The sequence below is a fragment of the Trichechus manatus genome, unplaced genomic scaffold, assembly GCF_000243295.1.
Source record: "Trichechus manatus latirostris isolate Lorelei unplaced genomic scaffold, TriManLat1.0 scaffold00100, whole genome shotgun sequence".
Lineage (NCBI taxonomy): Eukaryota > Metazoa > Chordata > Mammalia > Sirenia > Trichechidae > Trichechus > Trichechus manatus.
The window spans coordinates 9071060-9097221 of NW_004444036.1; the positions used below are offsets into that span (position 1 = coordinate 9071060).

A 26162-nucleotide genomic window follows, 5' to 3' on the forward strand; every position below is an offset into this window, starting at 1 on the left:
AGCATGATGTTTTCAAGGTTTATCCATGTTGTAGAATGTATCAGTACTTCATTCCTTTTTGTTGCTGAATGATATTTCATGGTATGGATACACCAAATTTTATTTATCCGTTCACCAGCTGATAGACGTTGGGTTAGCTGGGTGATCTTGGGCATGTTATAACCTTTGTGCCTCAGTTTCCTCATCTGTAAAATGGTGCTGTTGGTTATTTCACCTATGTCATAGGGTTAAATGAGTTACTATATATAGGATCCCTAAAACAATGCTAGCACATAGTAAGAGCTATAGACATGTTTACTAACAGTAGTCTTTAGGCCTTGTGCAAGTCATTTTGCTTCTGTTTTATACCATTGATTATAATAGGGTGATGCCTTTACTTTTGTTTCTGGCTTAAACGATAAATTATTTTAAAAAGCCACTTAGGACATTTATAAAACAATTGAAAATCTGAACACTGGATTTTTAAAATTGTGATAAAAAATATGTAAAACAGCACATTTGCCATTTCAACATTTTTTACATGTACAATTCAGTGACATTAATTATGTTCATCATGTTGTACAGCCATCACCACTGTTACCAGATGGTTCTATCACCACTAACAGAAACTTGGTGCCCCCTAGGCAATGATTCCTCTTTCCCTCTCCCTCCCACTTCTGGTAACCACTGATAAACTTTGGTCTCTATACATTTGCCAAATTCTAGGTATTTCATGTAAGTGAGATCATAGAATATTTGGTTCTTTTGTGACTGGCTTACTTCACTTAGTATAATATTTTCAAGGTTCATCCATTTTGTAGCATGTATCAGGACTCCATTTCTCTTTATGCTGAATAATATTCCGTTGTATGGATATACCACATTTTGTTCATTCATCTGTTGATAAACTTTTAGGATATTAACACCTTTTGGCTATTGTGACTAGTGCTGCAATAAACATTGATGTACAAGTATATGTTCGTGTTTCTGCTTTCATTTCTTTCTGGTATATACCTAGGAGTGGAATTGCTGGGTAATATAAAAAAAAATTTTAAAAACTTTTTGATTAGCTGCCAGATTGTTTTCCACAGTGGCTGTACCATTTTACAATTCCACCAGCAATGGATGAGGGTTCCAACTTCTCCACATCCTTGCCAACACTTTTAGTTTTCTGTTTTTCTGATATCTCATTGTGGTTTGATTTGCATTTCCCTAATGACTCATGGTGGCGTAGTGGTTAAGAGCCATGGCTGCTAACCAAATGGTTAGCAGTTGGAATCCACCAGGTGCTCCTTGGAAACCGTATGGGGCACTTCTGCTCTGTCCTATAGGGTCGCTATGAGTCAGGATCGAGTCGACGGCAGTGAGTTTTTTTAATGACTCATGGCATTGAGCATCTTTTCATATGCTTGTTAGCCATTTGTATACCTTCTTTGGTGAAATGTCTATTCAAGTCTTTTTCCCCTGTTTTGATTGGGTGGTTTCTTTTTGTAACTAAGTTGTAGGATTTCTTTATATATTCTGGATATTAAACCTGTATCTGATATATGATTCTCCCAAATTTTGTCCCAGTCTGTAGGTTGTCTCTTCACTTTATTGATAAAGTCCTTTGATGCACAAAAGGTTTTAATTTTGATAAAGTCCAGTTTTCTATTTTGTCTTTTGCTGCTCTTGCTTTTTTCATATCTAAGAGCCAGTTTTTTAAAACTAGGTCCCAAAGCATTACTCCTATGTTTACTTCTAAGAGTTTTATGGTTTTAGTTTTTACATTTAGGTCCTTGATCCATTTTGAGTTAATTTTTATGCATGGTGTGAGGTATATGGTGAGGGTCCAGCTTTATTCTTTTGCTTTTGGAAGTCCAGTTGTCCTAACACCATTTGTTAAAGAGACTATTCTTTCCCCCATTGGATGGACTTAGCACCCTTGTCAAAAATCAATTAACCATAGATGTATGGGTTTATTTCTGGACTCTCAATTCTATTCCATTGGTCTATAATCCTAGCATCATACCAGTACCATACTGTTTTGATTACTGTAGCTTTATAGTATGCTTTGAAATCAGGAAATGTGAGTCCCCCTACTTTGTTCTTTTTCAAGATTGCTTTGGCTGTTCAGGTCCCCTTGTAGTTCCATATAAATGTGTGAGGATTGGCTTTTCCATTTCTGCAAAGAAGGCTATTAGAATTTTGATGGATTTGTATTGAATCTATAGATTGTTCTGGGTAGTATTGACTTCTTAACAATATTAAATCTTCTAATCCTACCCTTTTAACTCAGTACTAAAGTCACTCCTGAGGTTCACCCTTCAGCCAAAGATTAGACAGGCCCATAAAACAAAACGAGGCTAAACGGGCACACCAGCCCAGGGGCAAGGACGAGAAGGCAGGAGGGGACAGGAAAGCTGGTAATGGGGAACCCAAGGTCAAAAAGGGGATAGTTTTGACATGTCGTGGGGTTGGCAACCAATGTCACAAAACAATATGTGTATTAATTGTTTAATGAGAAACTAATTTGCTCTGTAAATGTTCGTCTGAAGTATTAGAAAGAAAATCTAATCCATGAACACAGGATGTCCTTCCATTTACTTAGGTCTTCTTTAATTTCTTTCAGTAATATTTTATAGTTTGCAGTGCACAATTCTTTTACCTCCCTGGTTAAATTTATTCCTAGGTATTTTATTCTTTTAGATGTTACTATAAATGGAATTGTTTCCTTAATTTCCTTTTCTAAGTGCTCATTACTGATGTATAGAAACCTGGCTGATTTTTGTGTGTTGACCTTGTGTCCTGCCACTTTGCTGAATTCATTTATTAGCTCTAGGAACTTTCTTGTGGAATCTTTTTGGTTTTCTATATAGAGGATCATGTCATCTGCAAAAGGGATAGTTTTACTTCTTCCTTCGTGATTTGGATACCTTTTCTTTTTCTTGCCTAAATACTCTGGCTGGGACTTCTGGTACAGTATTGAATAGTAGTGGTGAGAGTGGGCATCCTTGTCTTTAAACACTGGTTATTTGACATTAAAGAAATATTGTTAATTTTTTAGGTGTGTTATTAGTAATTATCGTTTTTTTTTTTTTTAAAGGAGTCCTAACTTCTAGAAAGGTATTTTAAAATATTTAGACGCAATGAGATGACATGTGGGATTTGCTTCAAAATTAGAGGGAAGTAAAAATGATCAGAATATGATGAAAATTGTTGAGACTAGTTACGAGTAGGAGCCCTGATGGCACAGTGGTTAAGAGCTCGGCTGCTAACCAAAAGGTCAGCAGTTTGAATCCACCAGCCGCTCCTTGGAAACTCTTTGGGGCAGTTCTGCTCTGTCCCATAAGGTCACTATGAGTCAAAATCAACTTGACGGCAATGGGAGAGGAAGTTATAGGTGTGGGAATTCATACTGTGCTTTCTACTTTTGTATCTATTTGAAATTCTTTATAATAAAGTTTTAAAAACATAACACATTTTTATCATCTCGTTGTTTCTTCACAAATAAAATCTCCACCAACTTTAGGGAGATTTGAACCAAGAATCAGAACAACTAGATAAGTAACGGGAGGTTCTGTAAAGATCGGTGAAACTGTTACCACTTTCAGAGCACACAGAGATAAAAAGCACTAATAGTAGCAGAGTATGTGGAGGATTCTGCTGTGACCTACTTGACCATTAAGGCAGAAGAATCGATGGCTTTGCAGCAGTTACTGTCTGTATTGCTCTTATTGTATTTATTACGTTACCTGGTATTGTCATTATTTTACTTATGTTGATCTCTGTAACTGGGGTGTACATTTCTAAAGGTCTGGAATTACTCTTATATACTTTTATGTGACTCCTCTTACAGAACTTGGTACCAAAAATGAGCTGAAGAACATATGCAAAATAGTTCAATAAATATTTGAAAGAAGAAAACCTGGAAGTTTATGCCTACAGCCTACCTCATAGCCTCTTGGTTTCTTTGTCCTTTCTATTCACAATTATGACCATGGGTGAAATCGCCTCCATTGTCCTCCCTCTTCTGTACTCACTCACAGCTTTATCCTCGCACTTTGTTCTGCCCTTTTTTACTTTATACCTGGTGAAACCACTGTTGTCCTGTGAACAAAGTTGACTACATCATTTATTTACTCATTCCCCACTTGTTTGGCATAAATGAAGCCTGAGTTCCCGGCGTAGCCCTAGCCAGCAAAAATCATTCCCCATGATCCTCTGCCACTCAGGATGCCACTTCCCCTAGTACATACACACACACACTCTTCTCTCTGCTACCCCAACACTCATGGGATAAGGAGGGAAGACTGGCATGCTCTCCATTCCCCACTGCATCCTTCAAACCATGTTTTCCATCTCCAAACAGCCGCTTCGCTTAAGGAAAAAAAAAATAGTGGAGGGTGGTTTCAGATTCTGAAAGTGCATAAATGCTATAAAGCAACATCTACATAACTAACTCTTCTGACACCTTTCATTCCCTTTGTAAATCATACTTACTGGTACCCACAGGACGCTAAATATTCTTAGCTTGTAGATATTTTCTAGAATGCTTTTGTACTTCTGCTTCTACCTGGTGAGGTCTGTGCTTACTGAGGATCACTTATTTGTACCCACACCTTTCAAGTAAGTTATATTACCTGTTGTAACTACTTAATTTATTTAAATGTTATGTAAACTGAAGAAATATTAGTACAAAAAAGAGACTTATTTCCATTAAAATCGAGTTGAATGTTTTGGAAAAACTCAGTAAAACAAAGTCTCTTAAAAAGTGTAATCAAATTACTGTGAGCAAGATAACTATTAGATTACAGAGCAGCACAGTAAAAATCTTAGAAGGAATCAGTACTCAGATTGCTTCACAAGTATTTTTAAATTTATTTTACTTTAAGGAAATGGAAATTGAAGTTCATTGACGTATGTAATATTGTTTCTCTAAGAAAGAGGACCTGAAACCCCAAACAGGTCCATATTCAAAGAAGAGGCTTTGACTTTATATGAAAATATTGGCAAAGGAATAGACTGTATAGTCAAATATGCATTTTAAGTTAATGTTTATGGTAGTAATCACATTTTATAGTTTCCCACTTTATCCAACATTTCTGTTAATCAGCCAACTCCTGGTCCCATTTGGGTCAGTTAAGAGAGCTACCATGCTACCGAAATAATAAAAGTGCCCACCGGGAAAAAAAATTAAGAAATGTGGGAAAAGAGAAGAAAATGATAATTACTTGCTCTCATAACACAGTGAGAACATTGTTTTATACATTTGATTTCTTACCAGATTTACAGATCAGTATTCAACTGTGAATATTGTACATAAACCTTTGTCTCTACAAAAATCCGTGGTATTTGTGTATTTCCCCACCTCCAGCACTAATGCCCATCACATACTATCTTCTTGGAAGAATTCAGTGCCTGACAGTAGTAGCCTCTATCCTGCTTTCTTTATCAGTATCTTTGGAGTTCTTCCTATGTCTGTTCTGTTATGCTCATAATTTGTATATTCAAATGGTCTTCCCACGAAGTTTATCTAATCTTTACTCTTCAGTGGGGGATTGGGCCTAAATCAGTTATCTTTCCTACCATGGTGAAATGGGCAAGAAACGCGAAGGCCTCTTTTCTCTCTGTTATTATTGTTAGGTGCTATTGAGTCAATTTTCGACTCATATTGACCCCATTTGACAGAGTAGAACTGCCCCATAGGGTTTCCTAGGCTGTAATCTTTACAGGAGCAGATCACAAGGTCTTTTCTCCCAAGGAAGCACTGGGTGGGTTTGAACCACTGACCTTTCGGCTAGCAGCCGAGCACTTAACTCTTGTGCCTACAGGGCTCCTTTTTTCTCTGTGCAGCTTAAAGCAAATAGTTAACTTTCTGCTTCATTCCTTGTCTTAGTCATCTAGTGCTGCTATAACAGAAATATCACAAGTGGATGACTTCAACAAACAAGTTTATTCTCTTACAGTCTAGTAGGCTAGAAGTCCAAATTCAGGGCATCAGTTCCAGGGGAAGGCTTTTTTTCTCTGTCGGCGCTGGAGGAAGGTCCTTGTCATCAGTCTTCCACTGGACCAGGAGCTTCTCTGCACAGGAACCCTGGGTCCAAAGGACGCACTCTGCTCCCAGCACTGCTTTCTTGGTTGTATGAGGTCCTCATTTCTCTCTACTCGCTTCTCTTTTATATCTTGAAAGAGATTGGCTTAATACACTATCTAATCTTGCAGATCTCATCAGTATAACTGCCGCTAATTCATCTCATTAACATCATAGTGATAGGATTTACAACACATAAGAAAATCACATCAGATGACAAAATGGCAGACAATCATACAATACTGGGAATCATGGCCTAGCCAGATTGATACACATATTTTTGAGGGGCGCAGTTCAATCCATGACATTCCTTATGAGCCCTACTCTTAATTCTCTGTCAGAATACCCCAGCAGAAGTTCTTTCTAGGTTAAAATAAGACTAAGAGAGAACAAGTAAGGCAGACAACACCAGAGTTCACCAAAGGTCAAAAGACCTGAAAATTCTGTGAGACCACTGTTATAAAAACACATGAAAATGTTTCCACACAGAAATAAACAATCTTTGATGGTTATGAGGGAGGGGAGGGGTGGGGAGGAAAAAACACTAGCTAGATAATAGATCAGTGGTAACTTTGGTGGGGGTAAGATAGTACACAATACTGGGGAAGTCAGCACAAGTTAACCAGGGCAAAGTAATAGAAGCTTCACAGATAACATCCAGATGCCCTGAGAGACCAAGCTACTAGGCTGAGGGCTAGGGACCATGGTCTTGGGGGACATCGAGTTCAATTGGTGTAACATAGTCTATAAAGAAAATATTCTACATCGACTGTGATGATTAGCGTCTAGGGTCTTAAAAGCCTGAGAGTGGCCATCTAAGATACATCCGCTGGTTGCATCCTAGCTGGAGCAAAGGAGAATGAAGGACGCCAAAGACATAAAGGAAAGATTAGTCCAAAGGACTAATGGACCACAACTACTGTAACCTTCACCAGACTGAACCCAGAACAACTAGATGCTGCCTAGTTACCACCACTGGCTGCTCTGGCAGGGATCACAATAGAGGGTTCTGGACAGAGCTGGAAAAAAATATAGAACAAAATTCAGATTTACAAAAAAAAAAAAAAAAAAAAGGACCAGACTTCTTGTTCTGACAGAGACTGGAGAAACCCTGAGAGTATGCCCCACCCCCACCTTCTGGACACCCTTTTAATTCAGTACTGAAGTCACTCCTGAGGTTCACCCTTCAGCCAAAGATTAGACAGGTCTATAGGGCCAACAATAACACATGTGAGGAATGTGCTTCATAGTTCAGTTCATGTATAGAAGACTATTGGGCACACCAGCCCAAAAGCAAAGACAAGAAGGCAGGAAGGGATAGGAAAACTGGATGAATGGAAACAGGGAACCTGGGGTAGAGAAGGGGAAAGTGTTGACACATCGTGAGGTTGGCAGCCAGTGTCACAAAACAATTTGTGTATCAACTGTTTAATGAGAAACTAATTTATAAACTTTTACCTAAAGCACAATTAAAAAAAAAAAGCCCTGAAAATTCTTCTGTCTTTTACCTAAAAGGTGCTGGAGTCTCCATCCCCAGCTGCCTCAGGGGTGATGTTATGGATTGAATTATGTCCCCCCAAAATATGTGTTATAAATCCTAACCCCTATACCTGTGGTTATAATCCCGTTGGGAATGAGTTTTCTTTGTTAATGAGGTAGTATTAATGTAGGGTATGTCTTAAATCAGTCTCTTTTGAGATATAAAATAGCAGATTAAGAAAGGAAGGAAGGAAGCAAGCAGAGATGTGGGGAGATAGATGCCGTGCCACATGAGATCTCCAAGGAACAAGAAACAGAAGCTGAAAAGAGACAAGGACCTTCCCCCAGAGCCAAGAGAAAGAGAAAGCCTACCCTTAGAGCCAGCACCCTGAATTCGGACTTCCAGCCTTCTAAACTGTTTGTTAAAGCCACCCATTTGTGGTGCTTCTGTTACATCAGCTCTATGTAACTAAGACAGACAGTAATCAAAGTCTCTCTAAAGGCCCAGGCCTCACCAGCTGTTCTTACCAATACCCCCAGGTGTTGTTGAAGAAATGGATGTCCTCTTCCCTTTTACTAGTGGAGTCTTACTACTCCCTTCTTCTTTTTAGAGCAGTTGGTATTCTTGCACTGACTTTTTACCTTCTTACTGCATCCTCTGAGATTTCTCAGTCTTCTAGCTCAGCGTCTCTATATCTAACAATTGTTTCCTTTTGTTTCAGGAAGCTTGATGTAGAGAGAGTGTGAGTTCTGGATTTTGATGACAGCTTAACTATTTTCTCAGCTGTGAAGATTCTGCATGGTTTAAACATAGTCAAATGCCCAGGCCAAATGACCTGTGTGTGTGTGTTTTACAGCCCACAGAAGCCTTAGTGAACTAACAGTGATCTCATACTTAGATCTGTTGAAACACTACAGAAGAACTTTTATGTAGAAGGGTAGGGACAATATTTTTATTTTTGACTAGACAGTTGTATAAATGTGTAAAATGGGGTGCATCTTGCATAACATTAATTGAACCTGCAGAACACTGAAGCATGCCTCCTCGCTGCTTATTTAGCACTTTAATGTCTACCTTTACACATCTGCAAATTATAGACTCATGGTCGTGAATGCTGGAATTAGTATTGTAACGCAGTTCCTATTATCCTTTGGGAGGTGCCTTCCATTGTGACCCTTTTCCCTCCTTTCTTTGTAAGAAACCAGGAAATAAAATGGAAAATCCCGTGGTAAGATAATTTTAAAGGTACAAACTTAAATACTTGTTACAAAAGTCAGTTCTCACAGCAACGTTAGCTTGCTTGTGTTGTTCCTGTGTGCTGTTATTGCTTAGCATAATAGCATACAAATGGTATCCTGAGAGTGTGTCATTATTCTAGCTCAGAAACAACATCTTGTGCTCTCACTTATGACTCTTCAGGTTGCAAGTAACAGAGACCCACTCACGCTAGCTCAAGAAACAGATTTATCAGAAGGCCCCAGTAGGTCCCATGGTAATCTAAGGACAGGAAGCATTTTACAGGTGGAGCTTGTAGAAGCTGGGAATGGGAAACAGAAAACAAGATGGTTTTCCGTGTATCTTTGCAGCTGAAGTTACCAAGTCATAGCCTCTCTGCCTCCCTCTGCCTGCTCTATTTCCCTTTCTGGCTGTAGACTGGCTGGCTCTCTTACAGCTTGGTGATGACCATGATGGACACTCCCTCCAGTCCTTCCTAGATTACGTTAACTCTCAATGTGTCCTTTTGGCTTCTTCCTTGCCAGATCATCCCAAGTGTCTCAATTCTAAATTTCCTCCAAATGAATTTAATTGGCTCAGCCCATCTTCTTGCCCATGACGACAAATTTTAGGGTTTTGGTCAACCTATAGATCGGTTGCACTTATATATTCTGTCCCCCTACTTTGCTAGTCTGCTTTGGTTTAGGGGGTGAGGGAGAGTCTATGGCCTAAAAAAAAAAAACTAGTGGTTCCCACTCGGTACAGGTTTTAGGTAGGAAGGATGATGTGTTGTATCCAAGGCATTATGACATACCATGGGAATTTATAGATAGGAAATTATATGAATATAGATTTTACCATTACTGCCCCCAGAATGTTTTTGGCTGATAGATGTATATGAGTCTACTTTGTGATGTTCTGAGGTTTTCAAGAAGCATAATGCAGTTTTTAATTACAACATTGACACACTAATTTATAGTGATACTTAAAAAATTCTCACTCACATGTTTTTTTTAGGAACCATACTGGGTCTTTGAGTTGGCTGCCTCTCTCCGGGCTCCATTATCCTCCACATCTTACATTTTCATAGTACTTTTTCTTAACAATACTGTCAGAATCTCGTGCTACTGGGCAGGCTAATACCATGAGGAACTAGCACATTTAGTGGGTTTGGGTTATTTCCCTGTTTTATAATGAATGGAAGAGCAGTGTTTAAACATCTTTAAGGGTGTTTATAGGCAGGAGAGTTATTGTGTGGAGAGTTATCGGCTTTGTATATCGCTAATGAAGCATCCTTATTAGATTTCAGCATTTGTTGATTTAAGTAAAGTGGCCTTAGAAGTTCTCGGCCAGCTTTGTGCTATCATGTCACTAGGTGGAGATGTAGTAGCATTGTTTGGTGGTGTAGCAGAAGTAGAAAGAGTGAGTCTTGATTTTTTTTTTTCTTTTTCCTTTTTAAAAAAGTAATCTACAGATATTTGGTGGTGGCATGGTGGTTAAGAGCTACAGCTACTAACCAAATAGTCAGCAGTTCGAATCCACCAGCCACTCCTTGGAAACCCTATGGGGAAGTTCTGCTCTGTCCTATAGGGCTGCTATGAGTTGGAATCGACTCGATGGCAACGGGTTTGTTTTTTTTTTATTATTACCTAGAAAAAATTGTAAATTTAGTATAATTCTGTATTTTAACTTTCTCGTTTAGTGTTTAAATTCAATCCTAATTTACTGTCTGCTTATTGTCGTTTCCTTTTTGCTATCTCTCATTAAATCATCTTGTCAGAGAGTCATTCTAACATCTGTGTCTGTGGTTCTTTATAGTGATTTAATAATTCTAAGGGTTTAATAAGGTAATGGGATTTTTACTCTGAGGTCAAGCAATTAATATGAAGTTTTAATTTGGGAGCAATGTGAGGTAAATGAACCAATACTTTAAAACAGTCTGAACATATCCTAATCTTACCTTTGTATTGTTTTAGCTTGATAATGTCAAATACTAACATTTAAATTTTCTAGGGCTTATATTTTTCCCTTTGTTCCCTCTTTTCTCTCTTCTTGAATCTTAAGCAAAGTGTCTGCTTTATGTGCAGTATCGATGTGGGGAACAAAAGAAGCATAAGCCTACCTACAAAGAACTGATATCCAGTTGAGAAAATTGCAAATGTGCCCATGAAGCATTTAAAAGTACTCTGATATCTGATCTTTAGAAAGTACAAAGGTGAAACTTAAAAAAAAAAATCTTATTGCTTTGGAAAACTGTCTGGCAATTCCTCAGTTAAACATAGAGTTACCACATGACCCAGCAGTTCCACTCCTAGGTATATACCCAAGAGAAATGGAAACGTATGTTCACACAAAAACTTGGACATGAATGTTCATAGCATTAGTCATAATAGCCAAAAAGTAGAAACAACTCAAATGTCCGTCCACTGATGAATGGATAAAATGTGGTATATATGTACAATAGAATATCATTTAGCAATAAAAAGGAATGAAGTACTGATACATGCTACAACATGGATGAACCTCAAAAACATTATGCTAAGTGTAAGAAGCCAGACACAAAAAAGCCACATATTATATGATTCCATTTATATAAAATGTCCGGAACTGGAAATCTGTAGACACAAAGTAGATCCGTGGTTGCCAGGGGCTAGAAGAGGGGGTAATGGAGAGTAACTGTGAATGCACACGGGGTTTCTTTTTGAAGTGCTGAAAATGTTGTAAAATTGATTGAGGTCATGGATGCGGAACTCTGCGAATATGCTAAAAACCTTTGACTTGTACACTTTAAATGGATGAATTATTTGGCATGTGAAGTATATCTCAATAAAGCTGTTTTTAAAAAGTGAATTATCATAAGGTTTAAAATTTATCAAACCAAGGAATATTTATTGATCATCTACATAGACACCAAACTAAATTCTGTGAGTTGCCAAGGGAGCAAAAGACACAAACCCTGATCTCAAATTGCTTACAGTCAAGAGAAAAGGCCCAAGTGAAATATATAGTACACTTTGCTTTATGAATTTTTCCCCATCCTTCTGGTTGTGAGAGCCTAAATTCTCTCTTCCAGCTATTTCTGTAATGGCCCTGATCTTGTTACCCTATGTCTTTCTTCTTTTCCTTTTAAAAGCTAACTATTGCTCCTCATACTTTGATAAATATCAGCCCCAACCTGTCACCTTTAACTAACTTAAAGGACATTTTAAAGCAATCGTGGTGTCTCCAATAACTTAAATTGTATGGCTCATGGAAACTCATTCATTCAGCAAATATTTATTGATGCTTAGTTTCCAAATAGTTCTGGTAAATCCTAAGACTGTTGGCATTATTATTTTTAAAATTTATAACAAATACCTTTTTTGCTACAATTCAGTCAAGTTTCATGGTGTTCAGAAATAGTCTTGAGTTCACAGATTTTCATGAAAAATACTTTTTTGGAGTATTTAAAAGTTATCTGTGTGCTTGATATAGAGCTAGCTATATTGTTATTAGTCCAGTATTTTAGTATTGAGACAATATTGTGGTCATTAAAAATATAAGGAAAGAAGAAGTTTGGTTTAGTCATAGTAATTCTATCAAATCCAAAAAACGGGCTTTAATTTTAAGGTGGTAGTTGATTAATTCTATCAGTTTAGAAATTGTCCTTGTTTGTTTTTTCTATTAAATTTATATATTTATGTATGTAATATATACATGCTTGTGCCCATGTTAAAGGAGCCCTGGTGGCACAGTGGTTAAGTGCTCGACTGCTAACTGAAAGGTTGGTGGTTTGAACCCACCAGCTCCTCCGTGGGAGAAGGATGTGGCAGTCTGCTTCTGTAAAGATTTACAGCCTTTGAAACCCTATGGGGCAGTTCTACTCTGTCCTGTAGGATCACTATGAGTCAGAATCAACTCCACAGCAATGGGTTTGGTTTTTGGGTTTTGTGCCTGTATTATTAGTACAGCAGCTAACCTCTTTTCTTTCTTTGCAGATGCTTATGAAACAGCCAAGATGCTGTGTGAACAGTATTACTTGGTAGCTCCAGAGCTGGAAGTTGAAGAATTCAATGGTAAAAGAAAGACAATTTTAACCTTAAATACAAAGAAGTTGACTAAAGAACTGATTATACTTGGCCTGTATTTTAGTGAGGTCCTAAAATTATGCTGCTTTTAAATCTCTTACATCTTTTAAAAACTTTCTCTGTACCTTTGGTCAACCAAGTGTATTGTTGTAAAGCGTTTTAGTACAGGAATGTGTAACGCATTTGACCCCAGAATTCTAGGAGCAGAAGTAATCAAGGTAGAAAATGCACAAAGGTAAAAACAGACAATTCTCAAAATAACAAATGCAAACAGTCAGTAAACATATAAACATATGGAAGTGTGTTTAACTTTACTAATCAAGGAGGTGCAAAACAGAAGAAGCCCACAGAGAACTGCCATTTTTGTCTTTCAAAATATCAATGATTAAAACGTTTTAATGCTTTGAATAGGTGCCCAGAAGAATACTCTCTCACAGACATACATTTCTGGTATACGTTTAAATTAGTACAGCCTTTCTCAAAAATACTAACAATATTCTTTCTCTTTGGCCTAGTAAATTAAATTAACAGTGATCATATTCTTCGGTCCAGTAAATTAAACTTCAGAAAATTTGTTATAAGAAAATAGAGATGTGCAGAGATTTATGTACTAGAAAACAACCCATTTTCCACAATATAAGATTATTTAAGTAAGTTATGGCACAGCCATGAGATGGAATACTATGCAACCATTCAAAATGCTGCTTTTTAAGAATTAATGCTTTAAAAGAATGTTCAATGTATGGGGAAAGCTGAGTTTTTTTTAAACACAGGCTAAGTTCGTTGGAAAATATTTTGAAGGATTTATACTACCAAAACATAAACAATAGCTCTCTGGATAGTGGGATTATAGTTGGTTTTTATATTATTCATATCATTCTATATTTGTGTACGTGTTTTTTAAAAATTTGCAAATTACAAGAGATATGCTCATTGTAAAAATATAGACAATACGCAAATGTAGAAGAATAAAAAGTAAAAGCCCCCACCTCTCTCAGTCCCATACAGAACTTTATATATAAGTAGGGTTCAAACTATACATGTTCTGTAACTTGTGTTTTTCACTTTACTTTGAAGATCTTTGCATGTATTAACGTCATTTATAGATTATCCGTAGTCTTGTTGTTATGTTGTTACACGCTGTTGAGTCGATCTCGACTCATAGCGACCCTATAGGACAGAGTAGAATTGCCCCATAGGGTTTCCAAGGCTGTAATCTTTACAGGAGCAGATTGCCAGGTCTTTTCTCCTGCGGAGCAGCTGGTGGGTTCGAACCGCTGACCTTTTGGTTAGCAACCGAGTGCTTAACCCTTGTGCCACCAGGGCTCCTCCATACTTACACAGTGTAGATTACCATAGTTTTATTTAACCATTTCCCTATGGGTGGACATTTAGGATTTCAAATTTTTCCTATATTACATATAATGAGCAAAGTGTTGCATATTTGTGTCTGTGTGTGTGGTGTTGTTGTTGTTGTTGTTGGGTGATGTCAAGTCAATTCTAACTCTTAGAGACCCCATGTGACAGAGTAGAACTGCCCCGTAGGATTTTCTTGGCTGTAATCTTTATGGAAGCAGATTGCCAGGTCTTTCTCCCACGGAGCCACTGGGTGGGTTCGAACCACCAACCTTTCATTTAGCAGCCAAGTGCTTAACCATTGCGCCACCAGGGCTCCTTGTATGTGTGTATATAGGGTGGGAAAATCTCTGAGCATGAGGAAGAATATCTGTAGGTTAGATTCCTAGAAGTGGAATGACTGAGTCTTAGGGTATGGGCTTTTACAATTAAAGATACAACCAAATTCCTTTCCCCATAGTATACCAAAAATGTATTTCCCTTACAATGAGATAAAGATGTAAAAAGACTTCAGACTGCTGTTGAAGGACAGTTGCTTCTACATTCTGCTAGAAGGTATGAAATCAAAGCTGCTTTGAATGTCTATTGGACTTGACTTGAGTATTTGTGATTAGAAGCATCTTAATATTCTATTTCTTCCTGCTGGTTAGGCAGGACCTGACCTGTCTAGATTTATATTTGTCAAACAGTGGAAATTAAATTCCCAGGTAGTAACAAATTATGGTTTTGCATTAATGGCAGCCTCACTCACTCTGAAGTCCAGTGCAACAAGCCTGTTCTCGCAGATTCCTAGATGCCAACTGTGTCAGCCCGTTCACTCCCAGTTAAGGCTGTCACGCTGGGCAACTCACCCACCATGGGGGGCCTTTTACAGCTGTTTTGGCAATATCTCATGAATGACTTTGGAAGCCCCTTTACCATCACTAAGATAACTGAATGTTGGTTATAATAAATCCAAATTATATTTATGATTTCTTGATGCCAAAGCTCTTTGTGAGCTTGTTTAAGGAACGTGCTTTAGCTCTAACAAATTCTGTGTTAGAGATAAAGGCCGAAGGTTGGTTCTGAACACCATAAGTAGATGTTGCTGCTTTATAATGAGAGAGAGACAGATTCTCCCACATTATGACAGCTGACTCTGTTTTCAAGGGAGGAGTCAGATCCAGATTCTAAATGGATTCATTTTCAGAGCCAGTCTAACCTAGCATAGCATCTCCTTTCAGGATGCTTTTATTATACAGCAGGTGTCTTTGACAGTCATTGGATAGAGTGGTACCACTTGCTGCTTGCTGCTGTGGACTTCAGAGTGAGTAAGGCTACCAGTAACACAAAAGAATAATTGGTTACTACCTGTGAATTTAAGTTCCATTAGTTCAACATATAATCTTTTGTTTCTGGTTTTCAGTTTTTTCTTTCCCAGTCTAGACCCCTGAGAGAGCAGTAACTAGGATTATGTAGAACCTACTGTGGGAACACCATCATATTCACCAGTAATCGCTAGAATTCTGAATACTGGCGGCAAGCTATAGTAAATTTCCTTTATTGTCCCTTCTGTAACACTTTTAACAGGAGTATTAGAATAACAGAATTTTATTTATCGTATACCAGGTTTCAAATCTTTCTGACTTGCCAGACTTGGGACAGCTAAGACTCATGAACAGTACTTGCATGTCTTCACCATCCCTAGATTAGTCTTTCCTGTCAAGAGATGGTTCATAGCTATGAGTTTGGTGGGCAGCATCAAAATTTTAATTCATACTATGTATATTTTGTTATAAGAGTGTTCATAGAAAAGGTACCCTGGGATCTTTGACCTCTAGTTTCCCCACATTGGATACTTTTATGGGTACTTTCAGTCAAGTGGTTCCAGACAAAAATTGAAGAGCCATTACTGGTGGTGGTGGTGTTGTGTGCCATTGAGTTAATTCTGACTCATAGCAACCCCATGTGACAGAGCAGAATTTTTTCACAGGATTTTCTAGACTATAATCTTTATGGAAAGGGACCCACTTGGCACAACAGTTAAGCACTTGGCTGCTGATGGAAAGGTTGGAGGTTTGAACCCACCAGCCACTCCTCAGGCGAAAGATGTGGCAGTCTGCTCCTGTACAGATTACAGCCTTAGAAACCCTATGGGGAAGTTCTAATCTGTCCTACAGGGTTGCTGTGAGTCGGAGTTGAAATCAACTCAATGGCAACAGGCAGTCTTTACAGAAGCAGATCACCAGTTCTTTTGCCCACGGAGATACTGGGTGGGTTTGAACTGCTAACCTTTTGGTTAGCAGCCAAGTGCTTAACCAGTGTGCCACCAGGGCTCCTTCCACTACTGGTAGCTCTGCTAATATTGTAGAAATTAATTTTTAGTAATAATAATATCCAACATTATTGAGTGCTTACTATGTGACCGGCTCTGTATAAACTAGTTTATCACCATTATCTCATTGAATCCTTATATTAACCCAGTGGGATATATACTGTCCCCATTTTAGAGATGGAACGCTGAGTCCCGGATGGGTGAAATAACTATTAATATAGCCAGTTAAATGCCAGAGTCAGGACTTGATCCCAGGTCTGTCTGACTTTGAGCCACACTAAATACTGCCTCTAACAGCCTTTGGGAATTGATTAGCCATCTTTAAATGCCCAGCTACCTTTTCTCTTAAATGCATTTTTTTTCTGTTTAGCCTTTTTTTTTTCCCACTCTTATAGGAGAACTATCTGAAAATAAAATTCCTTTTATCCTAGGCAGAATTCTGTTGGTATTTATTAAATGTTTTCTCAACTAATGGTAAGTGGAGCAATGACTGTGCAAACCAGAGAGTGTTATTTATCGAGTCATGAGCATAAAAAACCTGGTCCGTTTTTTCCATTGACTTTTTAAAATGTCCCCTTAGATAGAAAATTCATATCCCATTTATGTCTAGTTACAGAAAGTCAGCAAATATCCATTAAGGGTCTACTACTTAATAGCCAGTGGACCCAGAATTAGGGAAGATTCATGGACAAAAACATTTGACATCGTCTTAAAAGGAATGAAAGAATCTAAATTGCACTGTTCCCAAGAAAAGTATAAGTAATTGAGCAAGCCTTCAGACGGCGTCTAGAAAATGTTGAATTGAAAAAAGCGATAAAAGGTATTTTAAGATTAGGTTTCCCCTGAAATTTGGAGTGGAAAAGTTGAATTCATAAAGATGTTTATATAACTAATCCTGCATTTGGGTACAAGATAGGCTAAGCACTCAGCTTGCTCCTCAGGCTCCATTAAAATAGCAGTAAAGAAATACAAAGAAAACTAGCAAAAGAAAAGGTAGGATAGGGTGGTCATCAGGTGGACTGCCACTCCCAACTCCTGAGAGAGGGTGGCCGGATGGAAGTATGCTGATTACTGGAACAGAGTAGAAGAAGCCACAAAGGGAGAGGCTGCAGCAGAAACGGCACCTGATTTCCCAAAGGTTAAACTTTGGAGAGACTCTGGGAGCAGAGCTGGGAGGTGCCGAGGACTGGAATGAGAAGGTGGAGCCAAAAGGCAGGGGGCTAACTGAGAGCTGGTCTAAGGAAGAGCATGGAGTGTTGATGGCGAGCTGGTTGACTCTGGCTGGGCTTTGCCTACAGCTAGCCAGAGGCATTTTCCCCTGGGCAAAAATAAAAGTACTCTCTTTAAGGGACTACCTGGGAAGAACTCTGATTGTTCACGTGAGTGTTAGTGTCCCAAAGTAAAGCTCTCTTTGTTTAAGCATTTGGGGACCCTCCAGTCAGAGACTACATGCTCATCCTAAAGCCTGTTGAAACATCTGGAGCATGTACCCAGAGCCCTAAGTCAGCCTTCCCATTTAGGGGAAATCCCCAGAGGGGACTGGAACACCAGCTACCTCTAATGATCAATTGGTTCTTTATTCTTAAACAAAAATATCACAGCCAAGGTATGTCACTGCCAGAAGACCCTTTTCTTAAATTCTGAGGGAAAATGATTTTGAACCCAGATTCTATACCTAGCCAAATCTTCAAGCAAGGGAATCAGATGTATAAGGATTGAGAAATGTGTCTCCCATGCACACCATCCTGAGGTAGGTTACCTGACTGACTTGACAGTATATATAATATGGATATAAGAAATAGTAAAAAACATTATAGAACTTTAGTAAAAAGATGTAGGATGACTGTGAGGCACATCTAGAAAGCAATCTATTCTAATTTGAAAAATCTTGAAGAACAGAATGGATACCATGCAATAGAGTAAGAAGCTGAATGATCTTATAGATATGGTGAAGAAAGCATGTTTCTTGTCCCAGTTACCCAGAAGGAGGCTGTACTATAGTTTCCTGGGGCTACCGTACAGATTACCACAAATGAGGTGGCTTAGAGGAGCCCTGGTGGTGCAGTGGTTAAGCGCTCGGCTGCTAACTGAAAGGTCTATGGTTGGAACCTACCAGGGGCTCCGTGGGAGAAAAGACCTGATCTGCTCCCGTAGAGATTACAGCCTTGGAAACCCTATGGGGCAGTTCTCCTCTGTCATATAGGGTCATATGAGTTGGAATCAACTTAATGGCAGTGGATTTTGGGTGGCTTAAAACAACAGAAATTTATTCTTGCATAGTTCTGGAGGCCAGAAGTCCGAAACCAAGGTGTCAGCAGGATTGGTTCCTTCCGGAGGCTCTGAGGGAGAAATCAGTTCCATGCCTCTCTTCTAGCTTCTGGTGACAGCCGACATTCTTGGCATTCTTTTGCATGTAGACCCATCACTCCAATCTCTGCCTCCATCTTCACGTGGCCTTACCCTGTGTTGCTGTCTCAAATCTTCCTCACTGTTCTAAGGACACTAGTCATTGGTTTCAGGACCCAATCTAAATACAGGATGGCCCTTAACTTAATTACTTCTGCAAAGATTATTTCCAAATAAGATCACATTCACAGGTACTAGGGGGGTAGGACTTGGACATACCTTTTTAGGGCCACTATTCAACTTGCTACAGAGAGGTAGTTAGAAACTCCAGGAAAAGTTGAAAACTGTATAAGAAAGATACAGTCCAAACATTAAGCAACCTACAAAGGTTACCATAATTTCGAGCAGTTGGAAACGTATGAGGAGAATCCATTTCACCTTAAGCCTGAGAACATTCTGTTTCAAGTGACACATGAATTATGTCATTGGACTCATAGGAAAGGAAATGTTGTCCTGGTACCTTGTGGAGGCCACTCTGCAGTGATCAATATTTACCTAGTTATAATATTACCAACACTAACACTGTTGATTTTCAACTTTTTGAAGGAACCTATAGGCAAGGCACAGAGTACTTAATGTTACAGAGCAGAATGTAAATATTGTCAACCAGAAGAACTAAAGCATAAATAGTAAAGATTTATGATTTACTGAAATGGGTCTGAGGGGTGAAATGGGAAAGGATAGAGGGACTTTCACTTTTTTCTTTAAAAAAATTTGTAAACCATTTGCGTATTAAAAAAAAAACAAATCTGTTGCCAGTGAGTCGATTCTGACTCATAGTGACCCTAAAGGACAGGGTAGAACTGCCCCATAGGGTTTCCAGGGAGCGCCTGGTGGATTTGAACTGCCAACCTTTTGGTTAACAGCCGAGTTCTTAACCACTACGCCACCAGGGTTTCCAATTGCATGTATTACTTATAATTTAAAAAAATAATGCATCATCAAAGGGTTTGGGATTCAGAACCAAAAGATCTTGGTTCAGATGTCTAGTTTCAGCACCTTTTCTGTTATTTGGGCAAGTCACATAGCCTCTCTAAAGCCTATTTCCTCGCCTATATATATTCCTTCACCTACATTGTAAAACCAGTTTCAGCTGGCTTTGTAAAATGCCCACCCTTATGAACCACCCAGTTTTGTCAAAAAGATTAAATTGGATAATATATTGTGAAAGCTTTGTAAACAGTTATGTATCAAACATGTTAGCTCTATATTATTATAAATTGCTTTATTAGAGGAAGTAGTTGAAATTATAACATGGATGGGTATGTCTGCCTTCTAGTTGAGAAAGCTCATGTAGTTTCAATCTCTTAAGTGACTTCGGGTCATGAGGAGGAGGAAGGACTAAACTTTTGAACACCTACGGTATGCCCCACGCTGTTCTTAGTGCTTGACACGGAACTCAGCGTTTCTCAGATTTTCCTCAGGGGATCCCTGATGCAAGGAGAAAGGACTGTAGGTCGCCGGGACTAGTTGCTAACAGAAAAAGTTATGTGAACCTTACATTCTGCTCTGTAATATGCCTTGTTTGTCATAATTTAACATTTTCACATTGCTGGTTAGTCCAGTTCACCAAGAAGCTGTGCCCATTTTCTCCTGTGGCTTCACAATCCCTAAGCTTCCCACTGGGGTAAGTGGTGGAAAGTGTTCCTCAACTTGAGAAACATTGAGTGATATTTGGATGATCTAATATAATTCCCAGAACATTATGACATAGATGATAATATTCCAATTCTGCCCAGGAAGAAACTGAGCTTCAAAGAGATTGAGTATTTTGTCCACAGTCATATAGCTGGTAAGTGAAGGAACTGGAATTTTAACCCAAGTTTGTTCGATTCCAAGGTATATGCTTTTTCTTAGCCCTGCCTTTAGTGGTGGAAATTGAAGTTAGCCTTTCATAGAGTTCTTTTTTACTATACTTGGGAAATGGAATGCCAAAGTCATTCTTGACTTCTAATTTGGGTCCTTATTCATTGATGGTTTTGTCTCTGTTTTCAGCCAAAGCTCCAGACAAACCTATTCAGGTAGTTTATGTGCCCTCACATCTGTTTCACATGCTATTTGAGTTGTTCAAGGTAAGTGGAATTTAAAAACATGGAAAGAAGTCTTCATTTTAAATTGCTTTGATTCAGGACATAATGGATTCATTAGATTACCATAAGAAAAAGGTTTTGCATAACCATTTTTAAAATTCTATTTCTGATATCCTGTGGGTTTTATAATGTGTACACTGTGAGATGAAAAATTGCTGTGTACAGTATAGTTTTTGTGAATATTAGTACATACTGATTTTGAGACTTAATTGTGCTTCAGTGATTTTATGTAAAATCCATACTGTTTTTTCTTCAGTTATGAGATTAGAGATGCTTTTTAGTTTCCAGCCCTGGAAAAGGCTTTATTTTTGATGGCCAGATCAAAATAAAAACATGTTTATGCATATTTATGCGACTGAACGTTAAACATGTGGATGCATTAGTAATTGTTCCTGTCCTGAGAGATACTGTAAACCCTTTACGTGTTTCATTCAATTCAGAAGAACTGACAGAGGCAGAGAGGAGAGATGTGGAAGAGCTGGACCAAAAAGGGCAAAGAGAAGACTCTTTACACTCTCCAGCTTAAAGCTGTTGCTTTTGTTAACCAGTAGTTACAGTACCAGTAGTACGCCTTTACAGTAGCGGGATTACAAGCACAAGGCATTTGAGCTAAAATTTCATTCCTTCCAATGTGTAAGACCCTAAATTGAGCACCTGAAAAATCAGTTATGCCATTTGCTTCCAAAAATTATAATGTTACTGATGTAACACTTTAAGGTTGAGATGGGCATTCAATTGTGAACTTTCTCTTCAACAGCTGTGGCTTTCTCGGAATTTCTTTTTAACTGATATTTCATCTTTTTCAGCCAAATGATTAATTTTTATGGGAAGCATGAATCTTTTCAGGCTTTCTGCCTCCTTTAGAGGAAAGGTGCTCTATAAATGCAGGCTGATAAATAGGATTTAAAGTGCAAAAATCAGCTTCCGCAGCCTCATTACTTGTGATAAAAACATTCCTTTCGGGTATAGAGTTGAATAATTTAAATACTCTAAAGCAAAAAAAAAGAAAAAGAAAAATATTTAGCGTGGTGGGTGGGGCTCAAACTAGATGAAAAATAAAATGAAGTGTCAGGAATTTTTCCTTGATTCTAAGACATGTTTAGCTAAGCTCTTTGGAGGGGGGAAAATGCCATATAAATCCAACTAATATTTGCCCCATAAAAGAATTGTTATGTATAAGTAATCTCATGCTATCTTCTTTTTATAAATTGTGTGAGTCAGTGGTATGCTAAAAAAAAAGGTCTTATTATTTTAGAACTCAATGAGAGCAACAGTAGAATTATATGAAGATAGAAAAGAGGGCTACCCAGCTGTTAAAACCCTTGTTACTTTGGGTAAAGAAGACTTATCCATTAAGGTAACTGCTTTATTTGTGTTTATACTTTAATTATCTGTTAATTTAATACGGAGCCCTGGTGGCGCTGTGGTTAAGAGATTGGCTGCTAACCAAAAGGTCAACAGTTCAAATCCACGAGCTGCTCCTTGGAAACCCTATGGGGCAGTTCTACTCTGTCCTATAGGGTCGCTGTGAGTCGGAATTGACTCAATGGCAATGGGTTTGGTTTTATGGGTAGGCATTGAGAAATCAGAGACAAGAGAAGAAAACTGACATTTCTTTATTGTCTTATTTGTAAGTACCATGCTAGATCCTTGACTTAACGTTACCTCATTTCAACCGCGTTGTTATGTTGTTAGATGCCATGGTTTTGGCCCTCGACTCATGGTGTCCCCATGTACAATGGAACGAAACAGTGCCTGGTCCTGCGCCATTCCCATGATCAGCTGCCGATCAGACTGTTGTGATCCATAGGGTTTTCATTGACTGATTTTCAGAAGTAGACTTCCGGGCCTTTCTTCCTAGCCCAGCTTAGTCTGGAAGCTCTGCTGAAGTGTGTTCAGCATCACAGCAACATGCAAGCCTGCAGTGACAGATAGGTGGTAGCTTGCATGAGGTGCATTGGCCAGGAATTGAACCCGGGTCTCCTGCATGGAAGGCAAGAATTTTACCACTGAACCACCAATGTCCCCTTCAACTCCATTAGAACTCCATTATTCAGGGAACTAAGGTTGAGACTTCAAATCCAAGCCTGTCCAATTCTACTGTAGTACTCTGCCTCCTTGTTTAACATGGTTCAAAAGGAGCCATATTTCACTGGGAGTTCAGCGCCCTTGTAGGTTTTTAGAGCTATCTGGTATGTACTTTATTTAATGAACTCAGTGTCTCCTACTAAGTATAAATTGACTTAAAATTTTTTTTAAACATTTTGTATATTGCAGATAAGTGACCAAGGTGGTGGTGTCCCACTTCGAAAAATAGATCGTCTTTTTAACTATATGTATTCAACTGCTCCCAGACCTAGCCTGGAGCCTACAAGAGCTGCCCCTTTGGTAAGCATTTTAAACTGCTGCTTAAGGGAATATCAGTAACATGCAAAGGGACTTGGAAAGAGCTGGCTGTCTCCCCAAGTTGTTGCACTATCCTTGTTGAATTAGAGTATTTCCTGTATGGTTTGGAGGAGGGAGAATTTTATGCCTCTGCTACTTTTCTTTGTGGCTCCTTTGGACTCAGATTTCTTCTCTGATTCCTAGCTAAGAAACACTCACAGCTGAGTGCCTCATTCCTGAGTACTGAGAGAAAGCACTTCACTGTGGTAAAACAGCTACCAGAACACAATTTACTACCTAGAGCTACCCTTAGAGGGAAGGCAGTGGAAGTTTAATAAACTCAAAAAAATAAACCCATCACCACTGATTCTGACTCATGGTGACCCCATGTGTGTCAGAGTAGAAATGTTCCATAGGTGTTTCAAGGCTGTGACCTTTTGGAAGCAGTTCGCCAGAACTTTTTTCCAAGATGTCTCTGGGTGGATTCAAACTGCCAACCTTTTGGTTAGCAGTCAAGTACTTCGTCCTTTGCACCACCCAGGGACTCCTGGAAGTTTAATAGCAGATGAGAAAAGGAACAGGCCATGGTGCATAGCTGCAGCTTGGTCCTGGGCACTTGGGTGAAGCACATCATCGAGGCCAACATCACCTACAGTCTTTAAACTTCTACCATCAAATGTGTTGGTATAATTAAAATGTTAAATTATGAAAACATTAAAAATGTTATATTAAATAACATGAGCACGAAACATGTAGGTGGTGTATGCATTTTCAGAGTCCTTTTCATCTCACTCTTGACGTCACCTTCAGCCCTCCTAAGTCAATGGAAAAACCTCTTGTTACCATGGTAGCATTTAGAGCCTGGTAGGGCTGCACTTTGTTCCCCTGCTGAGTGTTTCTAATTGACAAACAACAATTGAACCCTTTGTCATTAAACACAGCAACATATATATCAGTCTGCAAAATGGTTCAGGGTATAAACTAAGTTTCATTTTAAAGTACTGCCTGAGTGATAAGCACCTAAGAGTAGATTTTATTTGTATGAATAAAAATCAAACACTTTGCATCATTCATTCAAGACAGAGTTGGTTAACTCAGCATTGTTGAAAACGGAGGGGAAATCATTTATATAGGATTCAAGAAAATTTATGAAAGATCAATTTTGAAAGGCATTGCATTGACCACATTCTGGTACCTACTTAAATAAACATCAAAAGAAAAAAAGACACTACACTGGGGTCTTAAAAGCTTTTGAGCGGTCATCTAAGATACTCCACTGGTCCCACCCCATCTGGAGCAAGGGAGAATGAAGAAAACCAAAGACATAAGGGAAAGATTAGTCCAAAGGACTAATGGACCACAAGTACCACAGACTGAATCCAGCACAACTACATGGTACCTGGCTACTACCACCGACTGCTCTGACGGGGATCACAATAGAAGGTCCTGGACAGAGCTGGAGAAAAATGTAGAACAAAATTCAAATTTACAAAAAAAAAAAGACCAGACTTGCTGGTCTGACAGAGACTGGAGAAACCTCAAGAGCATGGCCCCCAGACACCTTTTTAACTCAGTAACAAAGTCGCTCCTGAGGTTCACCTTTTACCAAAGATTAGACAGACCCATAGGACAAAACGAGACTAAATGGGAACAGGGGCAAGGACAGGAAGGCAGGAGGGGACAGGAAAGCCGGTAATGGGGAACCCAAGGTTGAGAAGGGGAGAAGGTTGACACATTGTGGGGTTGCAACAAATGTCACAAAATAATGTGTATTAGTTGTTTAACGAGAAACTAATTTGCTCTGTAAACCTTCATCTAAAGCACAACAAAAAAAAAAGAAAAATAAAATGAAATTCAAAACAAGTGCCAAAAAGAAGAAAAAGAAAGAAAATAAGACACTGCAGACATATCTAGAGCCTTCTCCAGTTGTTTAATAGGAATATGGATTATCTGTTCTAGGTCTCAGAATAGCCTTCTGAGGATAGCTGTTCTGTCATACTGTTTTATTGTTGTTTGTGTTTTTAATGAAACTGAGGAATTGAAGTAAGGGACCTTAAAAAATTATGTATCCATCCTCCCCTTTTATAGGTGAATAAGTGAAATGGAAGCCTAGAGAGGTTAGTATCTTGCCCAGAGTCGTTGGGCTAATTAATAGCACAGCCAGTACTGGCCAGCTCTGTGTTCTGGCCAGTGTACCATGCAGTGTGTCCTTTTTAAGGAATGCTTCCATTAGCATCTTTGCCAGTTAGTAATCTGTCTCAGCTTTAAAGTGGGCGCGCAGATATGTGCTACTAGAAAACATAATCTCTTCCCCAGACAACTTACTCTTACACCTCTGTGCCACTCTGAGTCCGAATTGACTTGATGGCAATGGGTTTGGTTTTGGTTTTGAGCCTTGACACATCCATTTATTTCTTTTTGGGGAATGTTCACCTAAGTAACTCCTGTTGATCCCTGAGCCCTGGGAAGGCACTCCTGAACTCACCAAGTCTAAGCTAGAGGCCCGTCCCTCCTCCCTCCTCCCTGTTCCGTAGGAGGGTACTGGAATGTTTTTCTTGTCTCTAAACTCTATGAACTACAATGTACCAAAATATTGATATATATTCCCAGAACCCTAGGAAGTAGCTTTTGTAGGAAATTGTTTTCTTTTCAGTGTTTCTGCCTTCTCACTGGTAGTTTTGAACTCCTGTGCTGCTAATTTTCATTTTCACTTCCAAGAACAAGGGAATCTGATTGTGAAACTTGGAAATGATGTGGTTTAGTTTTGGTACCAGATCGAATCCCACTTGATTAAAAA

At 38.7% G+C, this 26162-nt stretch overlaps 1 protein-coding gene across 1 annotated transcript in view; it reads left to right on the forward strand.

The window, feature by feature from the left end:
• The window catches only part of PDK3 (pyruvate dehydrogenase kinase 3), an 88689-nt gene that overhangs the window by 49203 nt on the left and 13324 nt on the right, over positions 1 to 26162 (forward strand). The window contains exons 6-9 of the mRNA XM_004382860.2: positions 12725 to 12802; positions 20886 to 20962; positions 22236 to 22337; positions 23258 to 23368. Of these exons, the coding sequence (XP_004382917.1) occupies positions 12725 to 12802; positions 20886 to 20962; positions 22236 to 22337; positions 23258 to 23368 (368 nt within the window). The remainder of the gene's footprint in view (positions 1 to 12724; positions 12803 to 20885; positions 20963 to 22235; positions 22338 to 23257; positions 23369 to 26162) is intronic.